General features: G+C 44.3%; 1 protein-coding gene across 1 annotated transcript in view; it reads left to right on the forward strand.

Annotated features, from left to right (window-relative positions):
* Nucleotides 1-25848, forward strand: part of LOC144472292 (E3 ubiquitin-protein ligase MIB1-like) — a 408968-nt gene that overhangs the window by 26857 nt on the left and 356263 nt on the right. The window contains exon 9 of the mRNA XM_078185245.1: nucleotides 21691-21842. Coding sequence (XP_078041371.1) covers nucleotides 21691-21842 — 152 coding nt within the window. The remainder of the gene's footprint in view (nucleotides 1-21690; nucleotides 21843-25848) is intronic.

Below are 25848 nucleotides of genomic sequence, written 5' to 3' on the forward strand. Positions count from 1 at the left end.
ATCACTTTGCCAATTTCGAATTCGTTTGAAAAATACAGCCTTCTAAATTTCAGTCTTCATAAAGAAATCCAAATAAATTATCGAAACCGTGCCGGTCTTAAAAAACACTGCCACAAAGCTAGTTAAGATTTTTAAACAAACGTTTGAAGAATCAAAAGTACATACTTCGAAGCACCTACGGTAATTTTTCCATTGAAAAATGTCGATAAACAATCGTCGAGTCGCATAACTGGAACGTCGTCCTCCTGCAACCCCTTCCGCACAGTCCTCCACATCGCAGCCGCAATTTTTCCGAAGCCATTGAGATCGCGATCGATCTCGTGCCGGTAGGCTGACGATTCGATCGCCGAGAGAAATCTTCCGAGCTATAAACCGCGTAAGCTGGATGATACTAACCATGCTCGTGGGTGGCTCGTTACAGAGACGGCACACGGGGATGGGCCAGGTGGCGGGCTGCGCGAGGTAATGCGGATAGAGAGTGGATTTAAACGTTCACACTAGATTACGCAAATGGGACGATAATGCGGCGAATCATTTTCCCGCAGAGCCGTCGAGCGACTCTCGATCCACCTTTCAGGATAGATTTTCCCGCGGCCCCCCGCTCCCTCGGTGTTACCATCCCCCACCGTCTCTTCACCGACGCCCGGCTTTCCTCGCGGAGGATCCGCTCCGCGGCGGTCTCTCCGTTACTTACCGACTCGCATAGGAATGCCAGGTCGCTTCGGAATTCCATGCAAATGGTAACGACCGCGCTGGAAGACCGTCCGGGGCCATTTGGCCGGCGCGAGACACCACCGTCCCCCATGGAAAATCCCGGTGTCCCCGTTGCGACTGCTGCGAAGTGCTTTTGGCACCGGCGTTCTACGCGGCCCGATAAAAAATCCCTGAGTCCTCGGTAAATTATGCCGCCCCCCGACCACTCCTCCGGCAATCCCGGAGCTGCGAGCTCGTTGTTTCCGGACTCTGGCACCGTATCACCGTGGCGAACTCCGTGCGCCATTCCGGAAAACCCCGTAGCGCTGACCTCGCGCTGGCTGCTCCCGAAACCGTGCGCTCGATCTCGCGATTTTAATCGACTGCGATCTTGTTTTCCCTGGACGGGGTTTTGATTTTTTTTAGGTGAATGGGACCACTCTGTGGGAATGTGCGAGTTTTTCTATGGGGTTCTCGTTTGGCGAGATGTTTGAAGGGGATTGTAAAGTGATTTTAAAGGTGGCTGCACGGTGAGCTAAGGATTGCTGGGGTTGGGGTGTGTTGCGCTGTTTTTCAAAGGGTGGAATTAGTCTTGGTGGAAATGAATGATTTTTTTTATGTAATATAAGCGTAAATGGGGGAGGTTTATGTTATCAGATCGATGGCATCGAGTTTGTTTAATAAATACAGCCTTTTAAAGTAAAGGATATTTTTCGGTCTCTCGTGTCTGAACAGAGTCGCACTTAGGAATTTTTTATCTCGAAAACCGGTTATCCGATTTTAATGACTTTCTTTTCATTTTAATCACAAAACATTTACTCTGTCACGATATATTTTCTCCATTGTAAAACGAGATCTCTGTTAAAAGTGTTCAAGTGACCATCTATGGAACGATATCATCGCTTCCATTATTTCGTTAGATTTACCTCGATAATTTAGTTTACAACAAAACATACGTCAATTCTAATAAAAAAAAAAACAACAACAACAATTCTACCAGTAAAATAAAGCTTCTAAACTAATTGTGTAAAAGAAAAATGGGCTCCGTTCAACTCGAGGAACTGTTGCCGCTGATCAAAATTCAAGCGCTTCGGGTTTCGGTTGCAATTAAACGGTGCTCGGCAATGTTCGCTGTATTTTTGCGAGAAGCGATGGTCACCATGACGCGCAAGAAATTAGCAAAGTTCTGGGGCACGTAGCACGCCGCAGGCAGTTACGATAGCCGTGGAACTCAATGAAAATTAGTATGCAGCCTGGCGTTCGTTAAAACGACTTACCTACAATTTCACGTGTTTCGGCTTATCTTTTAGAGGACGGAACCTCGTGCTGATTGCTTTTACGGGCTTCTTAATGACAGTGGACTGGATAGATAACGCTGATTATTATCGCCGGGGACATTTACGTGGGATCAGGACCCGCACGGATCTTTCAGAACGTTAAAACGCTACGCAAAAGTCGGATAGTTTCGCGATTATAGCTCTTACACTTTAAGCCGACTGAAACTGGCTATTCTTCGCCAATTTTTTGCAACAATACCGACAGGGCTGTTCGAATAAAACTTGGTAAACTTATTCTACTTATCTTCCACTGTATTCTCACTTTTTTTTTTTATGGGAATAGTTGGTATAGTTTCCACGTAGCGGCCAGCTGACGTACTACTTGCGCGAACACCATAAAACACAGTGTTCGTTGTTGAAAAGAAGCTGTTCTTTGAGTTATTTTTAGCAACGAAAGTATTGCAGCCATTCGAGCGAAACTTGACAGAGTTGTTATACTCACCTTGCACTATAGTGTCCATTTTTCTTCTCAGAAAAATAGATTGCAGTTCTCAGGTGACTGCAGTCGCAGAAGGTGCTTCGTTTGAAAGCAGAGATTGGTAAAACATAATCTTATTATTGATTGGCTGTAATAAATTATTATTCTTAATTATTGTCAATTACTACTATTACAAATTACTATAAATTACTCGGTACGATTTACCACAAACTATTATAAATTAATTAAAAGAGCTATGATCGTTAATCAGATTGCTTCTTGCCAAACTCTGTCGAGGAGAGACTGCAGACCGAACTTCCGAACTTCCGCAGCTCCCTCAATTCGCGTAATTTCGATAAAATTCCATAACCACTAATTAAGATCGAGGTTCGGAAAAGCAGCCACGAAATTCCGCAGCAGTCCCTGCGACTCCAAGCAAAAGCGGAGTTTCCCTTTAAGAGCACCGTTCCGATAGCAGAATCTCGTACAATTCGTATCACCGTCTCGTTCCGGATGTAATTCCCATTCGGTGCGGCGCGTGTGTGTATCAGGAGGGAAACGGCGGGTCCCCCCTTTACCATAATGGCCGTCGGTCTTGCCGGAGGTTCTATCGGCAGGCGAGGAATACTCTCGCGATGCGCGTAAGTCAGCAAACTGCAAGGATGATAAATCCCACACGTGCTTTTAGGTTCGCCGTGCTATCGTGCTCAAGTGCGGAGGGCGAGATGAGTCCGGGGACAAGTTGGTCTCGCGCCTCTTGTAATGCACGTTCAGTTCTCACACCCCGCGATCCCCCTTAGACGCCGCCATTTTGTCCGGTCGAACTCCTCAAACGTCGAGACGACGCCCCGAAATTTTCGCTCCGGCGACGTTCGCGACCCGCCCGCCGGCTTTTACCGGCTTTCTAAATTAGGTTCCCATCGAAATTCAATTCTGCCGCAGTTTATTGGAGCTTTGTTGCATCGCGCGCGGGGGGCTTCATTGGCCCCCTCCCCGTTGCAAACGGCGACATGTGCACACAGCTCACGTACCAAGTTAATATAGCCGGCGTGCAACTGTTTCGCGCAGCGCCGTGGCACGTGTTTGACAAGTAGAAAGACGGTGTGTGTGTGCACGCTCCAGAAGTGGTCAAAGGACACGGCAGAAGACTCCTGTCAGTCTCAAACAATCCGGACTTCGCGTTTGAGCTCGGACAACATGTCCGCCGGATGTCACTGGTGCGGCTGTTATTGCTCAGAATCAAATCCCCTGCGAAGAGGCGTGCGTTCTCTTTGTTTGCCTGTAAGTCCGGCGTACAGGAGATATTACCGTACCTCTTATGGCGATTGACGTGGAAAATGCATTTCTGCAATTGCTTGCAATCGTTTGAAATCGTTTGAAATCGTTTGCAATATTTTGCAATTGTTTAGTGACTCAGCAGGCGATTGCCAAGGGTTGCGTCGAGCCGAAGTTATCTTTTTACGTTCATGACCATGATTTTGATCGAAACCGATGATTTCATGACGTAGTGCGAGCGGGATTAGAGGAAGTTTATGTCATTACTCTACTGACTTTTTATTTGTTTATAAGGTATAATAGTTTGGAGTCACCGACAAATTTCTTCGGAATTCGTTCTTTCTGATATATATATTAATTGAAAGTAATTGACTTTTCCAGTTGATTTGAGAGACTGTCGTGAAATTGAATGATTAGATGATGAAGTGTATGCTTAATTAGGGTAGGTTTATGTCATCGAATTATCGGCAATGAATTTGTTTATAAAGTGCAATCGATGGAAGTTGTCAAGAATCATCTTCAAAATACATTTTCGCTCACATCGGTCAATTCATATTAATCGCTAGAAGTATCACTAAAAGATAGTTAATCAAATTAATTGTTTTATGAAATAGTATACAAACAATTAAGACAAGTTTATGCCATCATTTCGTCAATTTTAAATTTGTTGGAAAAATACGGTCCTCCAAAGTTCAAGCGTTATAAAGAAAACACAGCTCAGAGCATCTGCAGTAATCTTTGCAGTGAAAAATATCGTTAAACAAAGAATATACGATCAACATTGCAACGCATGCTAAATAATAATATATTTCTTTGTTGCAGGTAAGAAACTTTCCCGTAATTAAAATGGTAACGACGTGACGTTATTAATAACGGAGCCTGGTGAGTTGTGCTTCATTGACTATCAATTCGTTTAATGACCCATTCGTGTATCTCGTTTCTTAACAAAGTTAATAATAAATTTGTTGTCCCCGCGAGCCGAGAGTTATTAAAGTTTACGGGTCGTTAGGGGAACGAAGATTTACTCGCCGCGCCGCAAAGAAAGCGTAGAACGGCCCGCAGAGTCGTTTATATTTTATTAAAGATTGTTTTATAATACTTTGTTTACTGCCTCTCAGTATGTGAATTTCTTCTGGAACGCGGGATAGTTTTATGGGCCGTTAGGTTCCCTTCCACTGTCGTTGTCGAGGAGCTTTACGGACTTCAAAGTCCTCGTGTAAACTTCCTTTTATTTTAGTGTGTCGGTCGTTACGCAAGTAGTTCCAGGATTCCACTGGAAAAACCCATCCGCCGCTATTTCTTCGTTCTCAAATTTTATTTTCATTTAATTCCCTCAGATCTATTCGCCGCTTTAAACAGCGATTCCGACGTTATGATTTTCCACCGACAATCTTGAATTTTCACAGCTGCTATCCTCAATCTGCGCACGTAACAAGTTCGATCATGTTTTTTATCAACCTAGCGGACGAAAATATTGCTATAAAAAAATACAGGCACGTTCTCTAACCTTCGTTCGAACAGGAAAAAAAATGTTGCTGCGAAAGTTTCTGGGGTTCCATAGCAAAAAAATGTTTTAATTCTCCCATGTAGTATGTCACGTGTGGGTATCCTCAACTCAGACACACGGCGAGTTTAATAATTGTTTTTCGATGCAACGAACGAAAATAAATATTGTTATAAAAAAAAATACAGGCGCATCCTGTAAATTTCGTTCGAACGTAGAAAAAATTGTTTTTGAAACAATTTTGACTATTAGATAGCGAATAAAATTGTGGAATTTCGCAGTGAATTCGGTGGTTCGAATTTTCCGTATATATTATATATTGTCGAACAGAAATCGTTCGGATAGGACGAGAGCGTTGAAACAAGGATGTAATTATTTCAGTATGCAGCCGCGAAAGAGCTAATTATACGAAATTCAGTTGCATCACCGGAAACGTCCCAAAAACTGTTGCAATTGCAATGCACGTGGGAGTCGACGTGCTCGCGCGCGCGCTAGTCACGATCGACGATTTCAATTTCCCGCGAACACGATTGACAGGCGAGCAAATTAAAATCATTTGGCGGTCGGTCGGCTGGAAAAGACACTAATTTGTACGGGGATTTAATTGTTAATTGTTCGTCGCGGTTAATAAATCGCGGGAACAGAAAATCATGTCGTTTAAAATAATTTACGCTTTTCCATCGAGAATAAAACATCGGAATATTGGGAGGTTATCAGTTGCGGATGAAAAAATTGTTCACGCTGTTAAAATGTAGAAGGTTGGCTCTTCAAAATGAGCTACGTCAGATTGTTGTATGATTTTTTTTTTAAACAAAATTATATAGCATTGAACATGGCGATGCAAATTATTTTAAAAAATTTGAGAATCTTTCTTTATATCTTTTCTGCATGGGTGTACTTGATTAGCTATAGTAATCACAATTTCGATTTTTTCGCTATGTAAAAATTTGAGAACATAGTTAAAACATTAAGAAAAAAGTACGTATATGTATATCTCATAAGAATGCGATGCGACAAAAAGTTGTCGTAGTCAGCCTATATTTTCCGTATGCATAGAAAACGTCTAGAGGGCTCGCAGCTGTTAATAATTGTCGGGAAATAATTTGGAGCGAAATTCGCGCAAGCACAGGCCACGCATGTACAATTCAACAGTCCATTTGCAGAATGTCCCCGAGTGTTGACACCCCCGCGGATGTCAATAACCAAAATAATACGCGATACATCAGGACCGGGGCTAGAGATGTTCAGCCCTGACATGTTTATGGCTGTCAATGCAATGTTCTAACCCGCGGATCAGAAACCCAGAGTCACGTCGACGCCCACTGATTTATGACAGCAATTCATGACGCTACTGACGCTTGAAAAACCGAATGTCAGACCTCGGAGTCCATCGAGCAGATTGGTATATCGGATCGGAGGAAATCTTATCGATCACCCGACTATTCACGTACCCGGCGAGACGATTTCTGATAAACAAACGCGAAACGTGGGTGAACTATGCTTTCAAGAAAATTCTTAACGATGGTCTGAGCTTTCTAGATTACAATAAAAAAGAGTCAAGCCGGTCGGATAAATAGTTTTTGAGTTAAAAATGTTAATGTGTCCGCTTTTGTAGTTTTCGATGAAAGAGAGCAAGAGATATAAGAATTGTTGCAGTTTATAAACAAATTAATAATTGGCGATCTGATGACAGAAACTTTAACTAATTATCTTCGTACTACCCCGTAGAATAGTCAGTATTTTTTAAATAACCCCATTGTCGACCACATACATGATTAAAAATGTTGTTCTGAAGAAAACGTATATATTTTCCTACCAAATATTGCGAATGTTCAACGATCTGTAATATTTAAACAAACTCGAAGTTATCAATCCGATGACAGAAACCCTAACTAATTATCCTCGTACCATCCCATAAAATACTCAGTATTTTTAAAATATACCCCATCGCCGAGGGCAGACACGATGAAAACTACAGTTACGAAGAACGCGTGCATATTTCTCTATTAAATATTGCGAAGTTCAACGATCTGTATTATTTAAACAAACTCGAAGTTATCGATCCTATGACAGAAACTTCCACTAATTATCTTCACACTGTCCCGCAGAACACTTCACATTTTTTAAATACACCCCATTGTCGACACGATTAAAGTAAGAGCTCTAGCCGCGATCGAGGTCTCGGTTTCACGGAAAATTCTCGAATAAGACACGTATCTCGGGGAAATTCAAGGAACTATCGCGTGTTCGGTAGTTAGCAGTCTCGCCGCGTTGTTCCAGCAGTCGCAAATACTTTAATCTCGTTCTCATCCCCGGTCGTCGGTTGGCTCACCCGCCTGAGACCGCTTCCGCTTCCTCCGCGAGGTAAGAATGCTCTGGACGCCGCCTAGACTCGATAGAAGTAAGCTGGCGAGCTTACTGGTCTTCCTCGTAACTGGTCCGGGACTGCGGACCGGAAATCCTCTCGCATGGTCGTCGATATCTCGCGGTTCAAGCCGATCTATCGCCTCGAGCCACAAATTCCTAGCAATATCGCGTGCCGATCCACTCGCCGCCGCTTAATTTACGGCAATTAATTCCCTTTTGAGCAATCCATTCCAATTTTCTCGCTTTCCTCGAGTTGTTCTAATAGAATTTTGGAAATTCTGGAACCGAATTTGAGACCGGGCTGTTTTTCATAATGCCGGTGGTTGCCGCGCATCGTGTTTGGCTTGACGGGTGATTTTGTGTTCGGTTTGGCGGATGATTTTATGATGGCGTTCCTGCTCGTGACCCGTTTAGTTCAGTTGCTCCAGGCGATATCGAGCGTGCATTGACAAGAGATGCGGATTATGCCGGGTTTGGATGCACACCAAGAACCGGAGCCACGTGTAAATCGTAGCCATAAGCTACCGGATCAAGGTATTCGCAATGCTAGATACGTCTTGGATGTGTGCCCTCGACCGCGTGAGTTGTAATCTCAATCATGCGAATTTCTGTACTTTACGACCCCGGGGTCCCCATATCTCTTGGTCTTTGGATTAGGTCGTACGTTCAAAGGAGCCCGGGCCACCAGAATAATTCACGTGTCGCCTTGGCATAGCGGAATAAACAATCGGAGCTATCCTCTGCCAGAAGATGTAGGCGAATTCAATCGGCTCTCTCGAGAATTTATTTTGATCGATCTATTTCATGAAACAAATTCGCATTTTTCTCATAAAAAAAGGGACAATTTTGCTGGTTGTACACAAAAATTACCGAAACTGTGTATAAACAAATAGTAAAGATAAATTAATTTTTGTAGTGCTTGGTTTTGGATCCAGGTTCGAGAACGGGAGATTTTAGAAAATTGATTCTGGATGAACCAGTCGATGAATCGATTTCGCTCTATATTTATGAGAAAAAGCACAGTTCTTAGGTTATATTAAAAAATCGTCGAAACTGTACTGAAATAAATGTCCACTATAAATGAATTGTTGTACAGCAGGATCTTGCATCATGTACTTACTCATCATAAAATAAGGACATTTTTAAAAAATTGATCCTGGACGAACCAGTTGACGTATCGACTTCGCTCTTTTTTAATAGAAAAGAGCACACCTTGTACCTATTAATAAAAGATCGTGGACATCCTACGCGATGCACAAAGCAAAAAAGTAATAACAACAAGAAAGAATAATAATGCATGTCTTAAGCGAAGCTTGAACGGCGCCAACTTTGGTAATTATTTCGAACGCTATACGCATCGAAAAGAAAACCGCAGAGTTGTTCCTTTATGTTCATTTAGCATATAGCAATCGAAAGAACGTTTGTTGCGGGAATCGACGGTTCGAAAAATCGTGGAAACGGAACAAAGGCAGGTGAAACTAATTCGTAGCGCTCCGCGGCCGCCGGGCGGCGCGGTAAACAACCGGAAGCAATGAAGCTCTGTATCCGACGTTCATTCTTCTTCCCGTTCTCCGTTGTCATCGCGGAACCACCCTCCCTTTCGGGAGGAGGTCGGGCTCGATTTTCTCCCTAAAACCCCTCGACTCGCGACGCTCGAGAGAATAATTTAGAGAGCACTTTGGTGGCAGCGTTGCCGGGACTCGAACCCGCGCGCCGCGCGTCCCCGTCTCCAGTGAGCCGAGCCCTGGACCGAAGATATCTTTCTGCTCGCTTCTCCACTTTCTTCCTCTCGTCGGCGCGCTTTATGAATTGTCTGGTCCGAAGTTACGGCCGGTCCAGGAGCCCGTAAACTGCCGTGAGCACCGCCGCGAATCAGCCCCGGCCCCCGGCTGCCGCTGACACCGCCGCGGCCCTGCGAGGAATTTCCGCTCGCAGGCTTCCGGTTTGCTCCACTTACGAATGTCCCGGCCGTTCCGCCGGGCTCCAACATCTTCGGAGATATCGGGATTGCGGGTCGGAAGTTCAAGACGGAGAGACCCTACCAACCGGAGGTTCGTGTCTTGCGAGAGAAATCGGCTCTGCGTTCGGCACTCGACTCCGTCGTCGCTTCGGGAATTTCTCGACGGCGATGGACGGGATGTATCGTTGCGTCGCTTCCGACGCTCTTTTTGGACGTGTTTCGTCGTGCTGCAGCAGGAATTTTCTGACCCCGCGTAACTCGAAATTTCGTTGTCGCTGTGGACGATTCAATGGCGACGCGACGAGACACTGGTCTGGAAGGATAGTACCGTTCCGAACCAAATTTGGGAATTTTTCGCTAGAAATCTGTCGAGTGTATTTTTATAAAACTTTAGTGAGATTTTTGGACTATGTTTCAACAATGTTTACAAATTTTTTGATACCGAGGAAGTCGATATTGAATTTTTTTTCACTGTCCTGTGAAAAAAGATTAGGTGACAGAAGATGTGCAACTTTGACAATTTTTTTTACATCGAAACTGTAAAAGTTATCGCAATGAGACTTTCGCGAGATTTCTTGGTCATGTTTCGACTATGCCTACAGATTTTTATATAACATAAGAATAACAATTGCGCTAGTTGAATCCATTTCGATGTATCCACTGAAAGGGGGTAATCAAATGTCTGCTATAGATACATATTCAGCAAGATTGTTCGACATTCAAAAAATGATAACGTTTCGAAAAGAATCGTAGAACAATTTAGCTCAGCCCATTTTAAAGCTTGAAGCATCCACTCTCAATTGCGGTAGTAAATCTATCGGCTTGCCTCGCGGTGGAAGTTTACGCGGCGTTGAAGTTCACGTTTTGGGTCCTCGAGACACTTCGATGCTCATAGGCCGCTACACACGATAGTAGATCTCTCGGAAACAATGGGAGTGGCGCGGACGGAGAGAGTGAAAAGTAATGCGATTGTTTGGAACGGATCTGTAAGCCATTCGAGGTGGCACCGCGTGAAATATAAGTCAGAAACGAATCGAGAACCATTCTGGCCAAGTACCGGGCGGCTGGGCTCTTTTACAAACGGCGAAAACTGGCGCCATCCACAACACCGGAGAAACTATCGGATCTCGATAAGTTACCCTCGAACATTTCGCTCGTATATTATCAACAGTGTTACCAACAATTCAATTTATTTAACCGTGCAACAGTGTTATTACCCTTTCGCGAATTTCTCACCCTCGCCAGTGGCTTAATAAAATCAGAATAATTAAAACTTGCTTGCGGCCTATTGGAAAATTTAGAGATGCTAATGCGGAGTCTTCACCCTTTAAAATGAGCTATGACAGACCACCACACGATTTTCTCTCTCACAAAGTTATAGAAGCTCAAACATGATTAATCCCTACCACAGCTATTTAAACAAAGGCGTCGCACAATAATTAAAATTACAATTGTTCGTCACGTTGTAAACAAAAGTAATTTAGTGTATTAAAACTGGAGGTTTTACTCTTCAAAATGAGCTAAGACAGAAGACCAGCCCCCGATTTTTTCTCTCGAAGTTACATCAGATCAAACATAGCCATTCGGTCTAGCAACCTCTTAACCTCGATAAATGAAAAGGTCGCGGAATAATTAAAAAGGCAGACGTTGCGCGTATTATCGAAGGATCGCCAGATAACGGTGATCGAAGCGCAGTGTTCGCCCTTGAAAACGAGCGATGCTAGAGACCGCCGTCGGATCGTTCAACCGAAAGTTACATCGGGCGAAACATGCGCCAGCGGGTTTCGAACGCGCCGTCACGGACCATTCCCGTGTTCGCCGTTCGCGGGAGGTTTACAATTCTGTAAATTGCGGTCCGCGTTCCTTAAGCCGAATCCATAAGCGATGCGTGATTAATGCCGCGAATTAGTAGGCATGTCCGACGACATATGCAGTTGAATAGAACGCCGGAGCGTCGGCGGTATCGATCGCAGCGCGCGGAAGAGAAATGGCGTTTACATGCGACAAAGTTTCCCTGATGGATGATAGTGCTCGTTGCTTTGGGCGTTCCGCAGCTTCGTGCTGCCCTGTGCACCGGTGTGCAACGGTGTACGCCTCTGTGCTTAGCCGTGCAACCCGCTGCAACGCCGCGCAGTCCCGCGACCTCGGTACTCGATGATATTTTGATGGTTTGATCGACGTTGACACGATGACGAGTTTGCCTCCTGTTCGCGACTGAGGTAGACCCCCGTGATACAGAAAGCACTGACAACACCGCGCCGAACCACCACTACCTTGATGGATGACACCGGGCCGCGGTGTTGGCAGCGCAAACACTTGCAAGGAGACACCGTCAAAGTAGACGACTGATTTTACGACCCGTCCACGGATCGTGCTCCGCAGACTAATTTCTTATCATACCTAATTGATCTTTGTTACTAGACCCGGGATTTTACGCATTCCGGGAGAACAGCCAGCGAGATTTAAAACAATTCCGAGATTACCACTGAACACAACGGGCAATGAAACTGCCTGTCCGCATTGCCTCGTAATACCGACGAGTTCCAGTTTACTTAGATACGTAGAGATTTTATTGTCGTAGTAAAAAGCGTTTTTATCATTTTTGCAATTGTCAAATGAGAAATGGGGCGTTAGGTTATGGTACGTTTAGTGTTAATTCTACTTTTCTCAATTATATAAATCCATAGGAGCAAGTATATTATTGCGAATTTGTTGGCTAATTTGTTTTATATGTAGTTCCTTTTTTAATTTTTGTTTAAAAAATAAAGAGCCTCGAACATTGCTAGGTATATCGTTCCTCGACTGTGAGAAAGTTACACTTTCGTGTGCACTTTGTGTATTTCTTTCTTGAAACTTAGAATACTGATCTCAATTAGATTTTGCGACATTGTTAACACATACTTAAACTATATTTTTGGTCATTTTTTTCACCTGGCTATTACTTATTATCAGTGTTAATTATTCATAGTGACAGTATACGATACAAGTACACGATATTGCAATAACGATCCACTCTCATGGCGTCATTTTGGAATTTATTTCTCGAGATCCGAAAATATCATCGTCACGAGACTTTGCAACATTGTTCGCGCATATGTAAACTACATTTAGCAATTTTTCCACCTGTATACTACGTAAACTGTATTAATTGTTCGCAGCGACAGTATCCAAACACGCAATATTGTAATAACGACCCGGCCTCGATGACGCCATTTTGGAATTTATATCTCGAAATCCGAAAATATCATCTTCAAGAGATTTCGCAACATTGTTCTCTCACACGTCCAAACTACTTTCCCGAATTTCCGTGCACAGCTGCCGCAAAAATTCCGTTGGTTATTCGCAGCGGTAGCGCGGTTCGTCCCCGTCAAAACGAACTAATCAGAAAAATCCGCAATTACTCTCGCGGCACAATAGTTTGTAGAAGAGAGCCGCGCCCAATTAAATAGCAGACGCCGGCTGCCGCGGCGGCCGCGGCAGAAGAAAATCAAATTAGAGTCTCGCCCGTGAAAAGTCAGATAAGACGGCGCATTGTATTCCACTTATTATCAGGCGGCGTTGGGAAATAAAGTCGGCGCTCTCTGCGGTGACAAAGGGCTCACCCGCGGCGAGGATTTTCCGCAGGGCGCGGGTTAATACTGAAAGCAATAAGCAACGAGTGGTTGCGGTCTGCTGGGGAATAGCTACGGGTTTTCCGAAGTTACCGTTTCTGACCACCGAAACGCCCGTTCCCGTCCGACCTCTTTTGACTCGGCAAATGAAATTTCGGCTCCGCGTTCCCGCAGAATTATGCGGAACGCTGTTCCGCCTTTGTCGCGTGGGCCCGGCCACGCCTCGGACGGTTTTGGTTTTTCTTAAGAGTTGACAGTATCGTCGCGTATCATCAGTGCCGAGAGTGCCGAGAGTGCAGCGGGAATGAAAAATACCTGCAGCCGAGGAATCCCGCCAAAATGTCTCCTTTGTTCGAAAACTTTTCGCTATCGTAACTCCGCCAGCCGGGCTACAGAATACTCCTTCTTCGGACAAAAAATAAATTGGCTACTTCAGCCAGTCTTCTTATTTATTTCCGAATTTGTACGTGTATTTGTTTACTTAACCAGCCAGCTATTTTTCGACGAGTATGCTCGTTGATCGGTGTACAACTAGTCTCGAGTGGAAAATTAAGGTTCGCGAAATTATGAATTCGTATCCAGGTGGAAAAGCGAGTCGGAAATGTACAGAACATGTTTTTCATAACTCGCTTCGTTGGTTAGATAATTAAGTTCAAAGGCGACCTACCACAGTGTTCGCCTCTCGCAGCAACGGCGCGTCGAGCTGACTTTTCAGGTCGATTATCTTTAAAACTAAGATTTATATGAAAAAATATATTAAACATTTTCGATGCAGTTTTTCTGCATCAGTAAATAATTACTACACTTGCGTTGCTCTATTTTCATCGTTTAGACACATCACATTTGACATCGTCGTCGCCTCGGCGACACAAATAATTTCAGACGGTTTATCACCGACTGAACATCTTAAAGCACTGACACACACGTGGCTTAGGTTATCCTCGACCATACAAGACGATTCTTGCGATCAATTTCCATCGAATGCGGCCGAAATTAAATTAAAACCGTGGACACTGCGCCAAGGCAATTTTCTGCTCGAGGACGTCTCCCCGGGAGGGCAAAAGACGTATTTACGTGGACATCCGTGCAGAGGGACGTCTCTACAGATCCGTGTAATATCGCCGACGGAACGGCGACGAGTTTCCGAGCCGGTCGCGTTCGAAAAGACGTTTTTTCGTTGAAAGCGTTCCTTCATTTCGCTTTATTCCCTGCACACTTCTTTCATTTTACTCTGGCACGGTTTAACAGTCCGCTATATTGGATTCTCTTGTGTCCAATTTTCCCCGTCCACCCCGTCCCCGCGCCGCCGAACCCCCCGCCGCCTCGCCACGGAGGTTTTTTTTACACCGGTGCATCGTACCTGGACGCAGCGCGGCGCCCGGGAGCCGGTTGTCATAAAGTGCAAGGTACGACGTGCTCAGAAAAAACGATCTCGTCACGATGTTTCGATTCAGCGAATTGCATTCGACGGCGCCTTCGGTTGTTCGTCCGGCTTAGAACTGGGTTATCGATTTCCCGCCGTAATTTTAAACTGCTGCACGTGGTCAGTTGCGCGTCCCTTTCTCGATTTTCCGCTGGCATTTTCGACGGATGACGGGACCGTTTTATTGTAGCTCCGACCGGACGTTAAAGCGACGTCCGCGGTGAAGATCGAGCGCTCAGTGGTGTAATTCACTCTCAATTAGTTGGGGTTTCTGTGATCAAATTGTAGGATTTTCATTTGTTTAAAAATTATGGACGTTCGCGTTCGAAAATAACAGACAAAAAATGTAGGCACTATAGCTGAGTTTTGTTTGAATTACATGTGTACTAATTAAAGAAGCATTTTACATCAAGATTCAGTCTTCTATGATGTAGAGCACCCTTAAATGTGGGCAGTTTGTGTCATCAGTTTGTCGTATTTTAATTTGTTTAAAAATTTCAGACGATTTCATTGGATAATTGTAGACAGAAAAATATACGAATTTTGTTTGGTGCTTCTGCTTTAATCATATGCGTACTAATTAATGGTGTATTATTTGTGAAGACTCACTTTTCAATGACGAAAAGCACCCTTAGTTAACGGCAGTTTCTGTCACTAGTTTGTCGGATTCTAATTTGTTTATAAAATAACAACGTTTAAATTTTCAAGTGTGTAGACCAGATATAAGGACCACTCTATAAGGTTAACTAAACGTGAAACCGATAAATAAGCGTGCCGGGTAAAAAGTGTGTGTTATCTGACGCGGAACACCCCTGATTAGGGGTAGTTTATGTCGTCAGTTTTTATAGTTCTCATTTGTTTACGAAACACAGTCTCCGAAAACTTTCCTTTAATGTTATCCGTGTTCGGAGGCACGGTTTCTTTCGTTTACTCGCGTTTCGAGTCGATTGGTTTTTTGTCGACGGATCGTAACAAAGATGACGCCATAAAAATTTATGTTGCTGAATTAATGAGAGGATGCTGCTGACGACGAACGCGCGCATAAAAAAAGCACTGGGTCAGACAATAACCCGGTCGTTATTCGGCGACAGGAACAGCTAGCTAGTGTCCAGAAAAGTCTACGGATATTTTAGAGACTCTAGGAAATCAATTCTAAATTTGGACGCGTTATAGCAAAAGCATCGCGCTTTAAAGTAAGCCTGAATTGATTTTTTTATGATGTTTTTTTTTCACGAAGTAACAACAAGTCGAAGTCCAAAGAGACATTTATATTTCTGATTTTTGGCGAAATTAAAGTCAGTTTCTTCGTTCGATTTCTTGTGCAAGAAATGTTAATCGCTACGAATGAATTGTGCGTCTTAAAAGTAGACACTTTGTTCTTTAAAATGAGCCTAGCTAGATTGTTGTACGATTTTTTTTACGAATTTACAGTAGGTTGATCTTTAACAATATTCATCCAAGGCTCATAACATCCGTTTGGGTACTTTTGGCAGGGACATACATGATTGATTATAGCAAATTCAGTCTTTATTTTTATGTATTTTAAAAATTCATATGTATTGTTAAAGTATGAGCAAAACAGACTAATAAAGTCTCACAACGATAGCGTTTCTAGTTACTTACTAAAAAACTGTCAAAGCCGGCCCAAAAATGTCGTCTCTGTACTTCTACCATACCACCACCTCCACACCTAATCGCCTATAGCAGCCTAAATTCTGCCACTCCATTCGCACAAAAATTCCTAGACGTTCTCAAAACCCTTACAAACCAATCTCCAAAGTGCCTTAACAATAACTCGCACAATTCCCCTGCAAAAAATTCCCGAAACTCCGAGTTCCCGGTGTAACAGAAAACGTCCGGATTTCTAAAATCACCGGCATCCTTCTTTCGAAACAGCTCCATCCGGCACACCCGAAGATCACGATCCACAGGATCAGCCTAATCGCCGAAAAAGTGGCATAAATCATGCCGAGTCGTGTGCTCCGTCTCGCTGCAACCGAAAGATCTCGGCCCGAGGATTTTGCACCCTTTGCACTCTTGGGGATCCGCCCCCGGCCCACTACTCCTTGGAGTAGAAGGCGGAGGAGGTGGAGGAGGTGGAGGTGGAGGAGGGGGAGGGGGAGAGGGGTTGGTACACGACCCGCATACCGTCTTTGTGAGTCACCTATAGGTTCATCCCCGTTCCAGGTTGGCGCATCGGGCCAAAGGGATCGTCTGCTGAAAAGTACCAACTGGAAACGGGCAGGAAGGTTTCGTTGCAATCAAGCGCGGACGCGGACTTTCGGGATCCTCCGTTTTCTCACGGTCCGCATTATCTTCTCAGGCCTCCTCCGCCTCTCGAACTCCTCTCTGAAACGGCCGGATGAAGTAACGAAGGAGGCGGGAAACGTCCCCATCCCCTCGACCGGCTCCCGCCCCTCGCCCGGCCGTGGCTCTCTTTGCCTTTCGTTTCCTATTTTCCTTTCCCTTCTTCCTTCTTCCTTCCGCGCCCGAGTCCGCTCCTCCGAGCTTTGTATCCACGCGCAAATCGCTATCGATCGCCGCCTCCGAAATGCTAGGCCGGCTTAGCGGGCGCACGACGCTGTCCAGATTATTCGGCGAGCTCGTTCCAGAGGAGTCCTCTTTCAACGAAGACGCTGCGAGGTTGTTAGCCGTCGAATTAATTAGTCGACCTCCATGCTGGACGAGCCATGCCCCGGTTCCCGGATTTTCCATCGGGAAACGATCGAACGCATTGTTGCGGCATTTCGGGATAGTTTTTCTCCAGGTACCGAGAACGTATGGAAATTTTTATGGGGCGGTGCAGGTTGATTTGTGATCGTTGCGGACGATTAAGCGTCAAAGGGTAAATTGGAGTGGTTCGATGGAGGTGGAACGAACATGTAGCGTTTTGAGAATTTCTTTAATGTCGTGATGTGGAATTTATGGTTCCGACATTTTGGGCATGGTTTTGTGCGGGCTTTGAGAACGTCTGGGAATTTTCGTGCAATGGTGATGTCGGGGTCGAGAGTGCTACGAGCGATTAGGTCTTAAAGTGGTAGTATGCTCTGAGTACAGAGGAGTTATTCTTAGGTGCACTTTGACAATTTTTAATTATGAACCTATAAAAGATATTGACACCAGACATTATTAGACATTTTTGTTCCTGCTTCAATAATATCTATGAATTTTTATAAGACAACACCAAGAATTGTATCTGCTACAACCGATCACGTGAGTCATTTAAAAGGGGGTGGTGGCTACTGTGATGCTGAAATAAAAATTGTCAAAATTCAATCCATCGTGACTTTGTTAAAAACAATCGTATAATAATCTACCTATACTCGTTTCAAAGCGCAAAGTCTCTACTTTCGGACCGCGAAAGCGTCCAAAAGTATTCTCATCGTTAACTCCGCCACGAATTTCTTTAGTATGGGGACAGCATCCGGGGTACTGTTTAGCAGGACCACTGAACATCCGCGTATGATATCACAAGTGTCATCAGCTCGTAATCATGATATCCAAACCATCACGTTGATTTCACGCCAAGCCAGCCGCGCACACATGAGCACATATACGCACGGACACCGGGCACCGATTCACGTTTACCTGCCAGTATACCGAATATGTATATACATACCCGGAGAGTACAGAGGATCGCTGTACTCTCGGACGACACTCGTACAACAGTGCGGCGCGGTCGCATAATGTTACGTTTATACCTGACATTCATCATTAGCCGGCCGGTAATTTATGTTGAACAGGGACGGTTCGGCCGAACGGGCTAATTAATATAAATTGCCGGCGCGGGGATTACAGGGCCGCCGCGGCGCCGTGACGCAATTCATTGTGTACTTTGCGAATCGGACGAAAGCCGATTAAGCTTGCCAAGTTACCACTGACGGACCTGCAAATATCCCCGCCGCACCTGTCTCCGGCCCTAATCAAGCCCGGAGCCCGACGAGCCACGAAAACACACCGGACACGATTTCTAATTGCCAAAAAAGTCGACGAACTCCAAATCATTTTAATCGATCGAAAATTCGCAGTTCAGCTCACTTAAAAATACAGTCGATCGATTTGAAAATAATTGAAACGTAACACAATCCACTTTAAAATCGCCTCAGTCAATTTATATATCACCTGATCAATTTTAAGATCGTCTAGGCTATTTAAAGTGATATAAGAATTGATTTAAAATATAGAAAAAAGCTTACTCTAATCCATATAATATAATACCTGAAATTTGACCAATATTAATGCAATTAATTGTATCAATACTCTAATATTAATATTAATTATTGATAATAATATTTAATAATATTACTTACATATTATTTAATATTAATACTTATTATTATTAATAATAATAATATTAATACTTTAATAGTAATACAATTTCGAATCGTGTGAACTCTATTACAGTCGTTAAACTCGACGATTACTAGAATTGATCGGAAAATGATTGATTAAAAATGATCGACGACTATCGACCGAGCCTGATGCGACAGTATGTTAATAAAGGGCCTCGAAGAAATAGTTTAACGGCCCCGACAGCGGCCCTCGTGTCAGGACAGTTAGGCCACGGCGTTTGGAGTTCGCCTATCGTCTCGTCGACGTCTTAAAGCCCTCATTAGCGTAGCTCGTCACCTTCGACAGGCGGACCGGGAAAGGGTGAATTAGCGTTGTCAATATTTGCGGTGCAATCAGCCTGCTTCGACTTCCCGTCCCTGTCGTTTCGCTCCGCGATCGTCCGCCTTCTCGTCGCTGACTCTCTGATTGTAATCCACACGGTGGCCGCGCGTTGTTGTTGTTGTCTTTTCTGATTTTGCCGAGTCGTTCGTCTGATACGTGCAGCCCCACGGATCCGTTCTGATTTCGGTCTAATCAGAAAGCCCGCGACTACGATTTCTCGCTCGGCGAGCTGGAACAGCTTGTTAAACCAGCCGATGCAACGTTGCGATCCTTTATTAGCACGACTATCCTTCTACCCCGACCATAACTAATCGTTTTTTTTCCAAGGATGCCCTCGAAATCAAATAGTTTCGCCCGAGCTCGGCGACTTTGATCTGCGATGCCTCTGGTAGGAAAGATCGTGCAGCGGTCTGTCTTAGCTTATTTTTAAGGGCGAAACGTCTACTTTTGATATCTTGTTACAATTTTTTTTATTGGGAATGTTTTCGCTCGAGGTTTCAGCGGTGAGGCGACCACGGTTTGTCAAACAGCCGCTAAAGATGAAACGTCCCTGTCCGGGGGTGGGAAAATTTGATCTATTGTAACTTCGTTGAAAACATCGTACGGTGATGTATTTTAGCTCATTTTAAAGCGTGAAGTCACTACTTTCGATATCCTTGAACGATTTTATAGCAGTAGTTTTTTTGCATTATAAATCAATCGTCGAATTGACTGCAGTTTGTTCGAAAAGTAGATAAAACTGAAACAACCCTGTTGGATTTGTCAAATTTGACCCGCCAGAACATTATAAAAAAAAATCATACATCAGCACAACTTAGCTCATTTTAAAGCGTGAAGGCTCTACTTTCGCATATAATTCTATATAAGTTATCTATTGTTTTAGGGACGATCAACCGATAGGGAATTAAATATTTTTGTAGCTTCTTTCACCTTCGAATTCCGGTCCCGTTTCGCCGACTGTATCGTAGCCCTTCGTTTTCTAGGGCCAGGATTCACCTTCCACAGTCGTTCGTCGTTCGTCGTTCCTCTCTCGCTCTCTCCCCTCTCCTTCTCTCTCTTCTCTCTTTCTCCTGTCTCGGCGGCGTGACACATGGCCAGCATTTATAGCGCGAGATAGCGCCGGCGGTTCTCGACAGCGCCGGCAGATTTATCCTCCACGGTTATTGGAGTTATACAAAGGATTTTTCCAACTGATCCCATAAAGTATCTGTGCCTGATGCCCTATTATTTACGCAGCCGGCTGATGCCGCAGCCTCGGACCCTCTGTTATCCGAACACCGTTTGATATTTCAACCCCGACGCGGAAACTGCTATTGTTAACGCGCCCCACATGAACATTAACTTCGCGAGGATGTTACAGAGCCGACTGTTATTCTACCGGCGATGCCCGAGTCTATTTTACGCCCGTGGTAAATCATTTTTAAACGTTTCATCGTTACTATTATTAATTTTTCGTCGTTTGGAGATTCGAAAGACGGGGGAAGTTTTCCCGAAAATTGTATAATTGTTGCACAAGCGCCTGTGAAAATCAGGTCAGGTTTTCGACGATTGTACATTTTCAATCGCGACTGGCTTCGCTCGGTTAATTAGTTAATTTGTTAATTCCGCGCAGAATAAATCGAGCTCGACCATTCCACCCATCAGATTGTAGCTGATTAATCAGGTTAATCTGGGTTAAATCTAACCGACGATTGGGATTAAGATTGCGCTGCCCAAATGAACGTATAATGAGCACCGTGGCGGGATAAAATTCCATTTGTTTGCCCGCGTGATCTACTTGTTGCGTTCTTTTAAATAAATTGACCGAGGCGAAGCTTTGCTACAATTTTGCGTCGTATACTCTTTCGATTAATATATCTGCGATGGAATCGCTACGATGGTTAATAGGAAATTAAAAAATACTTTGTTATTCTACGAGCTGTTAAGAACATTTCCATAAAAATTGACGTTTTTTGTGACCGTCATTTTGACGGGAGAAACACGTCAATAGTTAATTTTTGTTTTCTGAATTCACTCGAGAGAGGAGATCGTTGATATTGAAGTCATAACTTTGTAATAAAAAATGCGATCTTCTTCTACCTTTGCTCATTTTAAAGCTCAAAGTCTCCACTTTTACCGTGATAAGTGCCATCCCTGGAATCGAACAATTTCGCGCACACAGAATGAATTCGCAGCTGTGTCTACGACAAATTAGCAACATTTCCCTCGTGACCAAAATAAACGACGAACGTCGGCTGTTATTCGCCAGAGGAATTTTCGCAAACAGTCGCGAAACGTTTGGTGCTGTTAGTCGCGTCTGTTTCCTTCTTGTTTACTTTTTTTTGGTCCCGAGCGAAAAGTAGACACACAGAGGTTTTCTGTTTCGCGGGGAATCGTTCCTCGAGGAGACGACACGTACTGAGGAAAACCTGTTTCGCCGCTTTTCCAGGACTCCGAGGGCGACACTCCGCTCCACGACGCGATTTCTAAGAAACGGGATGACATTTTGGCTCTGTTGTTGGACCATGCCGCAGACATCACCCTCACGAACAACAATGGCTTCAACGCGCTGCACCACGCCGCTCTCCGTGGAAACCCAAGGTGAGTCTCGAAAGCACCTTAGCGTTTTCGACGTGACGCTTTTGTCCGCGGCTGCGGCGTTGCCATCGTCGTCGTCGCCGTCGTCGTCGCCGCGACGCCCCTGAATGTCTGACTGTCGGCGGTAGAGTTTAACGGCGGCGACGTCCAACGATCCGCCGGGTCTACAAACGGCCCCGGGCCGGATGACAATTAAGAATAGCTGGCAATCCCCCCCGAATAGATGTTTTTGACGCGATTGTCTTAAAGGTTTAAGAACAGGTCGATTTTACCGGAGTTACAGCCGACGGATTTTCTTCAAAGTCTGCCGCGATGTTCTATGTGGTAAATTAGGGACGGTTTAAGTCATCTTGTTTTATTGTAAAAGGTGGGGATTCTTTATTACGATGCTATTTTTCTTTTGACGGAGAAATTTACTTTGTAATACGGAGGATTAACCCCTCCCCGTGCCATTTAGCTTGACGAAACTCGGGCCCGAGCGGTCCGCATCAACGCGCGCTAAACAGACCAGACTGTAACGGGCAAAAAATCAGTCCGCGACCTCGGCTTGTTATGTTTATGTTTCGCCCAAGTATGTGTTCGCGAGTCTGACTCGCGATGTTTATGTTTGGCCCAAGTAACTGTTCGCGAGTCTGACTCGCGATATTCATGTTTCGGCAAAAATCTTCATTATGTTTTGTTTAAAGTCAGCTGTTTTGTAGTTTATAACATATTGGAAGTAGTTTAAGTCATCGCTTCGACGACTTTTCATTTGTTTATGAATACCAAGCGCTTCAATTATACGACTTTTATCAACCCTACTGAAACAACGCGCTACGCGAATGAATTTTTATCTCGGTGACAGTTCGTCCAATTTGATCGACTCTTTTTGCATTGAAACCAGCAAGAATTGTTTACTACAAATTTATTTTTATATCTTCAAGAACTTAATGCTGTAACATTGAAAATGAAGTGGAAACGTACTACTCGATTAAAATCGACTATATTGTTGAAAGCTCGAAATTTCTCCCACCATTTGTCTATACCAATCGTTTATATAACTTATTAGTTTTTCTCCAAGAAAACGTTAATTTGTCAACGAAACAAAAGCGGTTTTTGCGACGAACGGAACAGACCAATCGGGCAACCAAATATTACAACAGTTCCATTGAATAAGCGAGCGCACGGCGCGCCATAATTGTTCGCTTTGATTAAACATTTTATTCCACGGATTAAACTACAACACCAACCGTCGCGATTAAAGCTGAAAATTCACAGCCGGCTCCGGAGTTTCTCGTATTTCCAGAATCTCCTCGACAAAAGCCACAACGAGCCCACTATAATTCTTCCAGCCGCGCGATTTCCGATTGTCGACAGCCCTCCGACCCACAGCGCGGCGCTCCCACAGGCTGGCCACGCATCCTTGGCACCGGCTTGGCAGCCGGGAACCGAGTCAAAGAAAACTTCATTAGCTTTGAGCACTCACTTCACCGAAACTGTGCTCAACAAATTAGTTCGGAGCCGCGCGCCACCCCCCCCCCCCCCCCCCTCTCTCTCCGCACGTTTAGCGCTCTCGCATAGATCCGGATCATTCTGCACACCGACTGGCATGAGAGCCCGGTGCAACCGGGGGCTGCATTATGATACCCTAGATCAGCGTAGATCGTCCTTAATCCAATCCCGGGCTCGTCTCGCGTCGGGTGACAAGGAGCGTCGATTCTCGAGCGGATCCGAGTCGCCCGCCGCCGCCGCCGCTGCCGCCTGCCTTGAAATTCTGCGGCGGTCGTAAGGGGTCGCGAGTGATCCCAGAAAACCAGGGTAATAGGTTCCCTTTGAAATGCATCCTCCGCAGCGATGCGGCACACACATCTTTTCGCGGTAATCAGCGTCCTTCGGTTTAAAAGCGACGATGCCGGCTAATATCCGGCGGCTGTGGACGCGAAACCAACCCCTTCTTCGCTCGAACGCTGAAAGACAACCCCTCCGGGCACACGCAACCATAGATTCGACTATGGCTGATTTAACCCGCCGTCGGTGACGCGAGTTTTCCAGGCATCGCGAATAAGGCTTTTGGGAAAATAGAATTTTTAAATAGCGAATCAACTGCGTACGTTTTTATCTTCTGGTATGATGCAAAAGGGTAAATCTTTTTTTTATAGAAATAATAGTTGCATATGGGGATAACGTTCTGCGTATATTTAAATGTATTTAACTGTTCAATTATGTTTAAAATATCTTATTCCATATTATTAAATATGTACTAGTATTCTCGTACTAATGAGAATTAGATGCAACTAATGTATTTTCTTTTATAACAACGTTGCAATTGGACTGATTTGAACAGCGTATAGTTTATAAAAATTCGTGAAGTTTATTTGTACAACTTTATTTATATAAATGTCATCTAGAAATATTTTTATGACGTCGAAAACTCTAAAAGAAGAAATTATAAATTCTCGATGTTATAAAGATACTTTTGCAGCGAGGTAAAAATAGCTTAACAATGAACGCGCATTTCTGAAAATTATGAAAAAAGAATCAGCTCGATCGGACGAATAATAACCGAGACAAAAATTTCTAACTGCAACCTGAATTCACGACGGACAAATAAGATCCTAAATTGTTGAATCGCGCACGTTTAACTAACAAATTCGAAATGGTCGAAGCGACCACTTGAACTCCCCTTAATTCGGCTCGTTCTACAACATACCTCGTCGTCGTTCCTAACTGGCGCGTGCAGAAAAAAAGTGACCGTTTCGAGCGACCTACTTGGAAACTCGTTAATTTCGTCCAGCGAAAAAGATGCGAATTGGTTCTTGAACTTCGGGCCGCGGGGCTATTTGGGTCGAAACGAGCATGTTAACGAACGCGGCCGGGCGCCCGGGGTAGGGGGGCAGGGTAGGCTGGTTGTGATTCCGTTTGATTGTCGAGAAACTGCAGCGCGCCGCGTTCCGAATGGATAATTTATGAAATGAAAATATTCGACGTTGACCAATGGGAAATCCGTCGAATAAGAGCCGGGGGTTTTTGTATAAATCAGAGCGTCCCCGGCGCCCGGTTCGACCGAAAAACGCGTCTCTCTTTCCAGCCAGGCGACCGTTCCTCGTGACGGTGTGGAAACGTTTCACGACCGTTTCCGGGTCTCTGGGAAATACAGGCGCCGGATGCGCATAGTAGTCGCGCAATCACAATTACGAGGCACCTACTTGCGACCTGTCGGTGTCAGCGATTCGCCCGTTTCCACGCTCTGTTGCGATATTGTTCGCCGAAATAACGGCCGAGTGAACTTTCCCGGTCCTCCGATCGCGTGAAACACCCTCCGAAAACGAAAATAGATCATTATCGAGAATCAACGTCCCGCATTTTCCGACCAGCAGCTGCGAAAGCGACGAATTTTTCGGAAATTGTCAAGATAAATGTGCAAGCGCGCTAAAATGCACTTTATAGATTCCGTCGAAAGTCTGCAGTATCGTAGTGCAGGCCAAATTAGAGGGAGTTTAAGTCACCACTTCGTCTATTTGTGATTTGTTTATAAATCATATATTTAGTAAGTTTCATATGTTGCCCTTGTGAACGGGGTTCTAATGAGTTCTTAATTCAGAGAGGATTTGTCCTGTCGGATTGATTTTTTATCTGGGAAACGGTTGGATCCTTTGACATTGGACTTTAGCCAGTCGATTTAGTCATGTTTCAATTACGTTTGCAAATTTGTATGCGAGGGAAAAATCAAAATTCAGTTTTCTATTGCAGAATCGAGGATAGGCTAGTTGAATGGTTGCTAAAACTGTGGTGTAAAAATCGTCGATGTTTAAAGTATTGTAACTTCGTTAAAAACATAAATCGCACAGTAATGTAAGTTAGCTTATTTTCAAGCTAGAAGCTTGTAATTTAATTACGTTCCATCAAAATACCATATTCCATAAAATTCGATAAAGAAATCGTACATCGCCTGCCTCTATAAATGTTGCAAACAGGAAGCAGTTCCACAGACTCTGCCACCTTCGAGCTAGCATAACTCCGACGAAAAAAA

Source organism: Augochlora pura, chromosome 7 (genome assembly GCF_028453695.1).
Source record: "Augochlora pura isolate Apur16 chromosome 7, APUR_v2.2.1, whole genome shotgun sequence".
In the NCBI taxonomy this organism is placed as follows: domain Eukaryota; kingdom Metazoa; phylum Arthropoda; class Insecta; order Hymenoptera; family Halictidae; genus Augochlora; species Augochlora pura.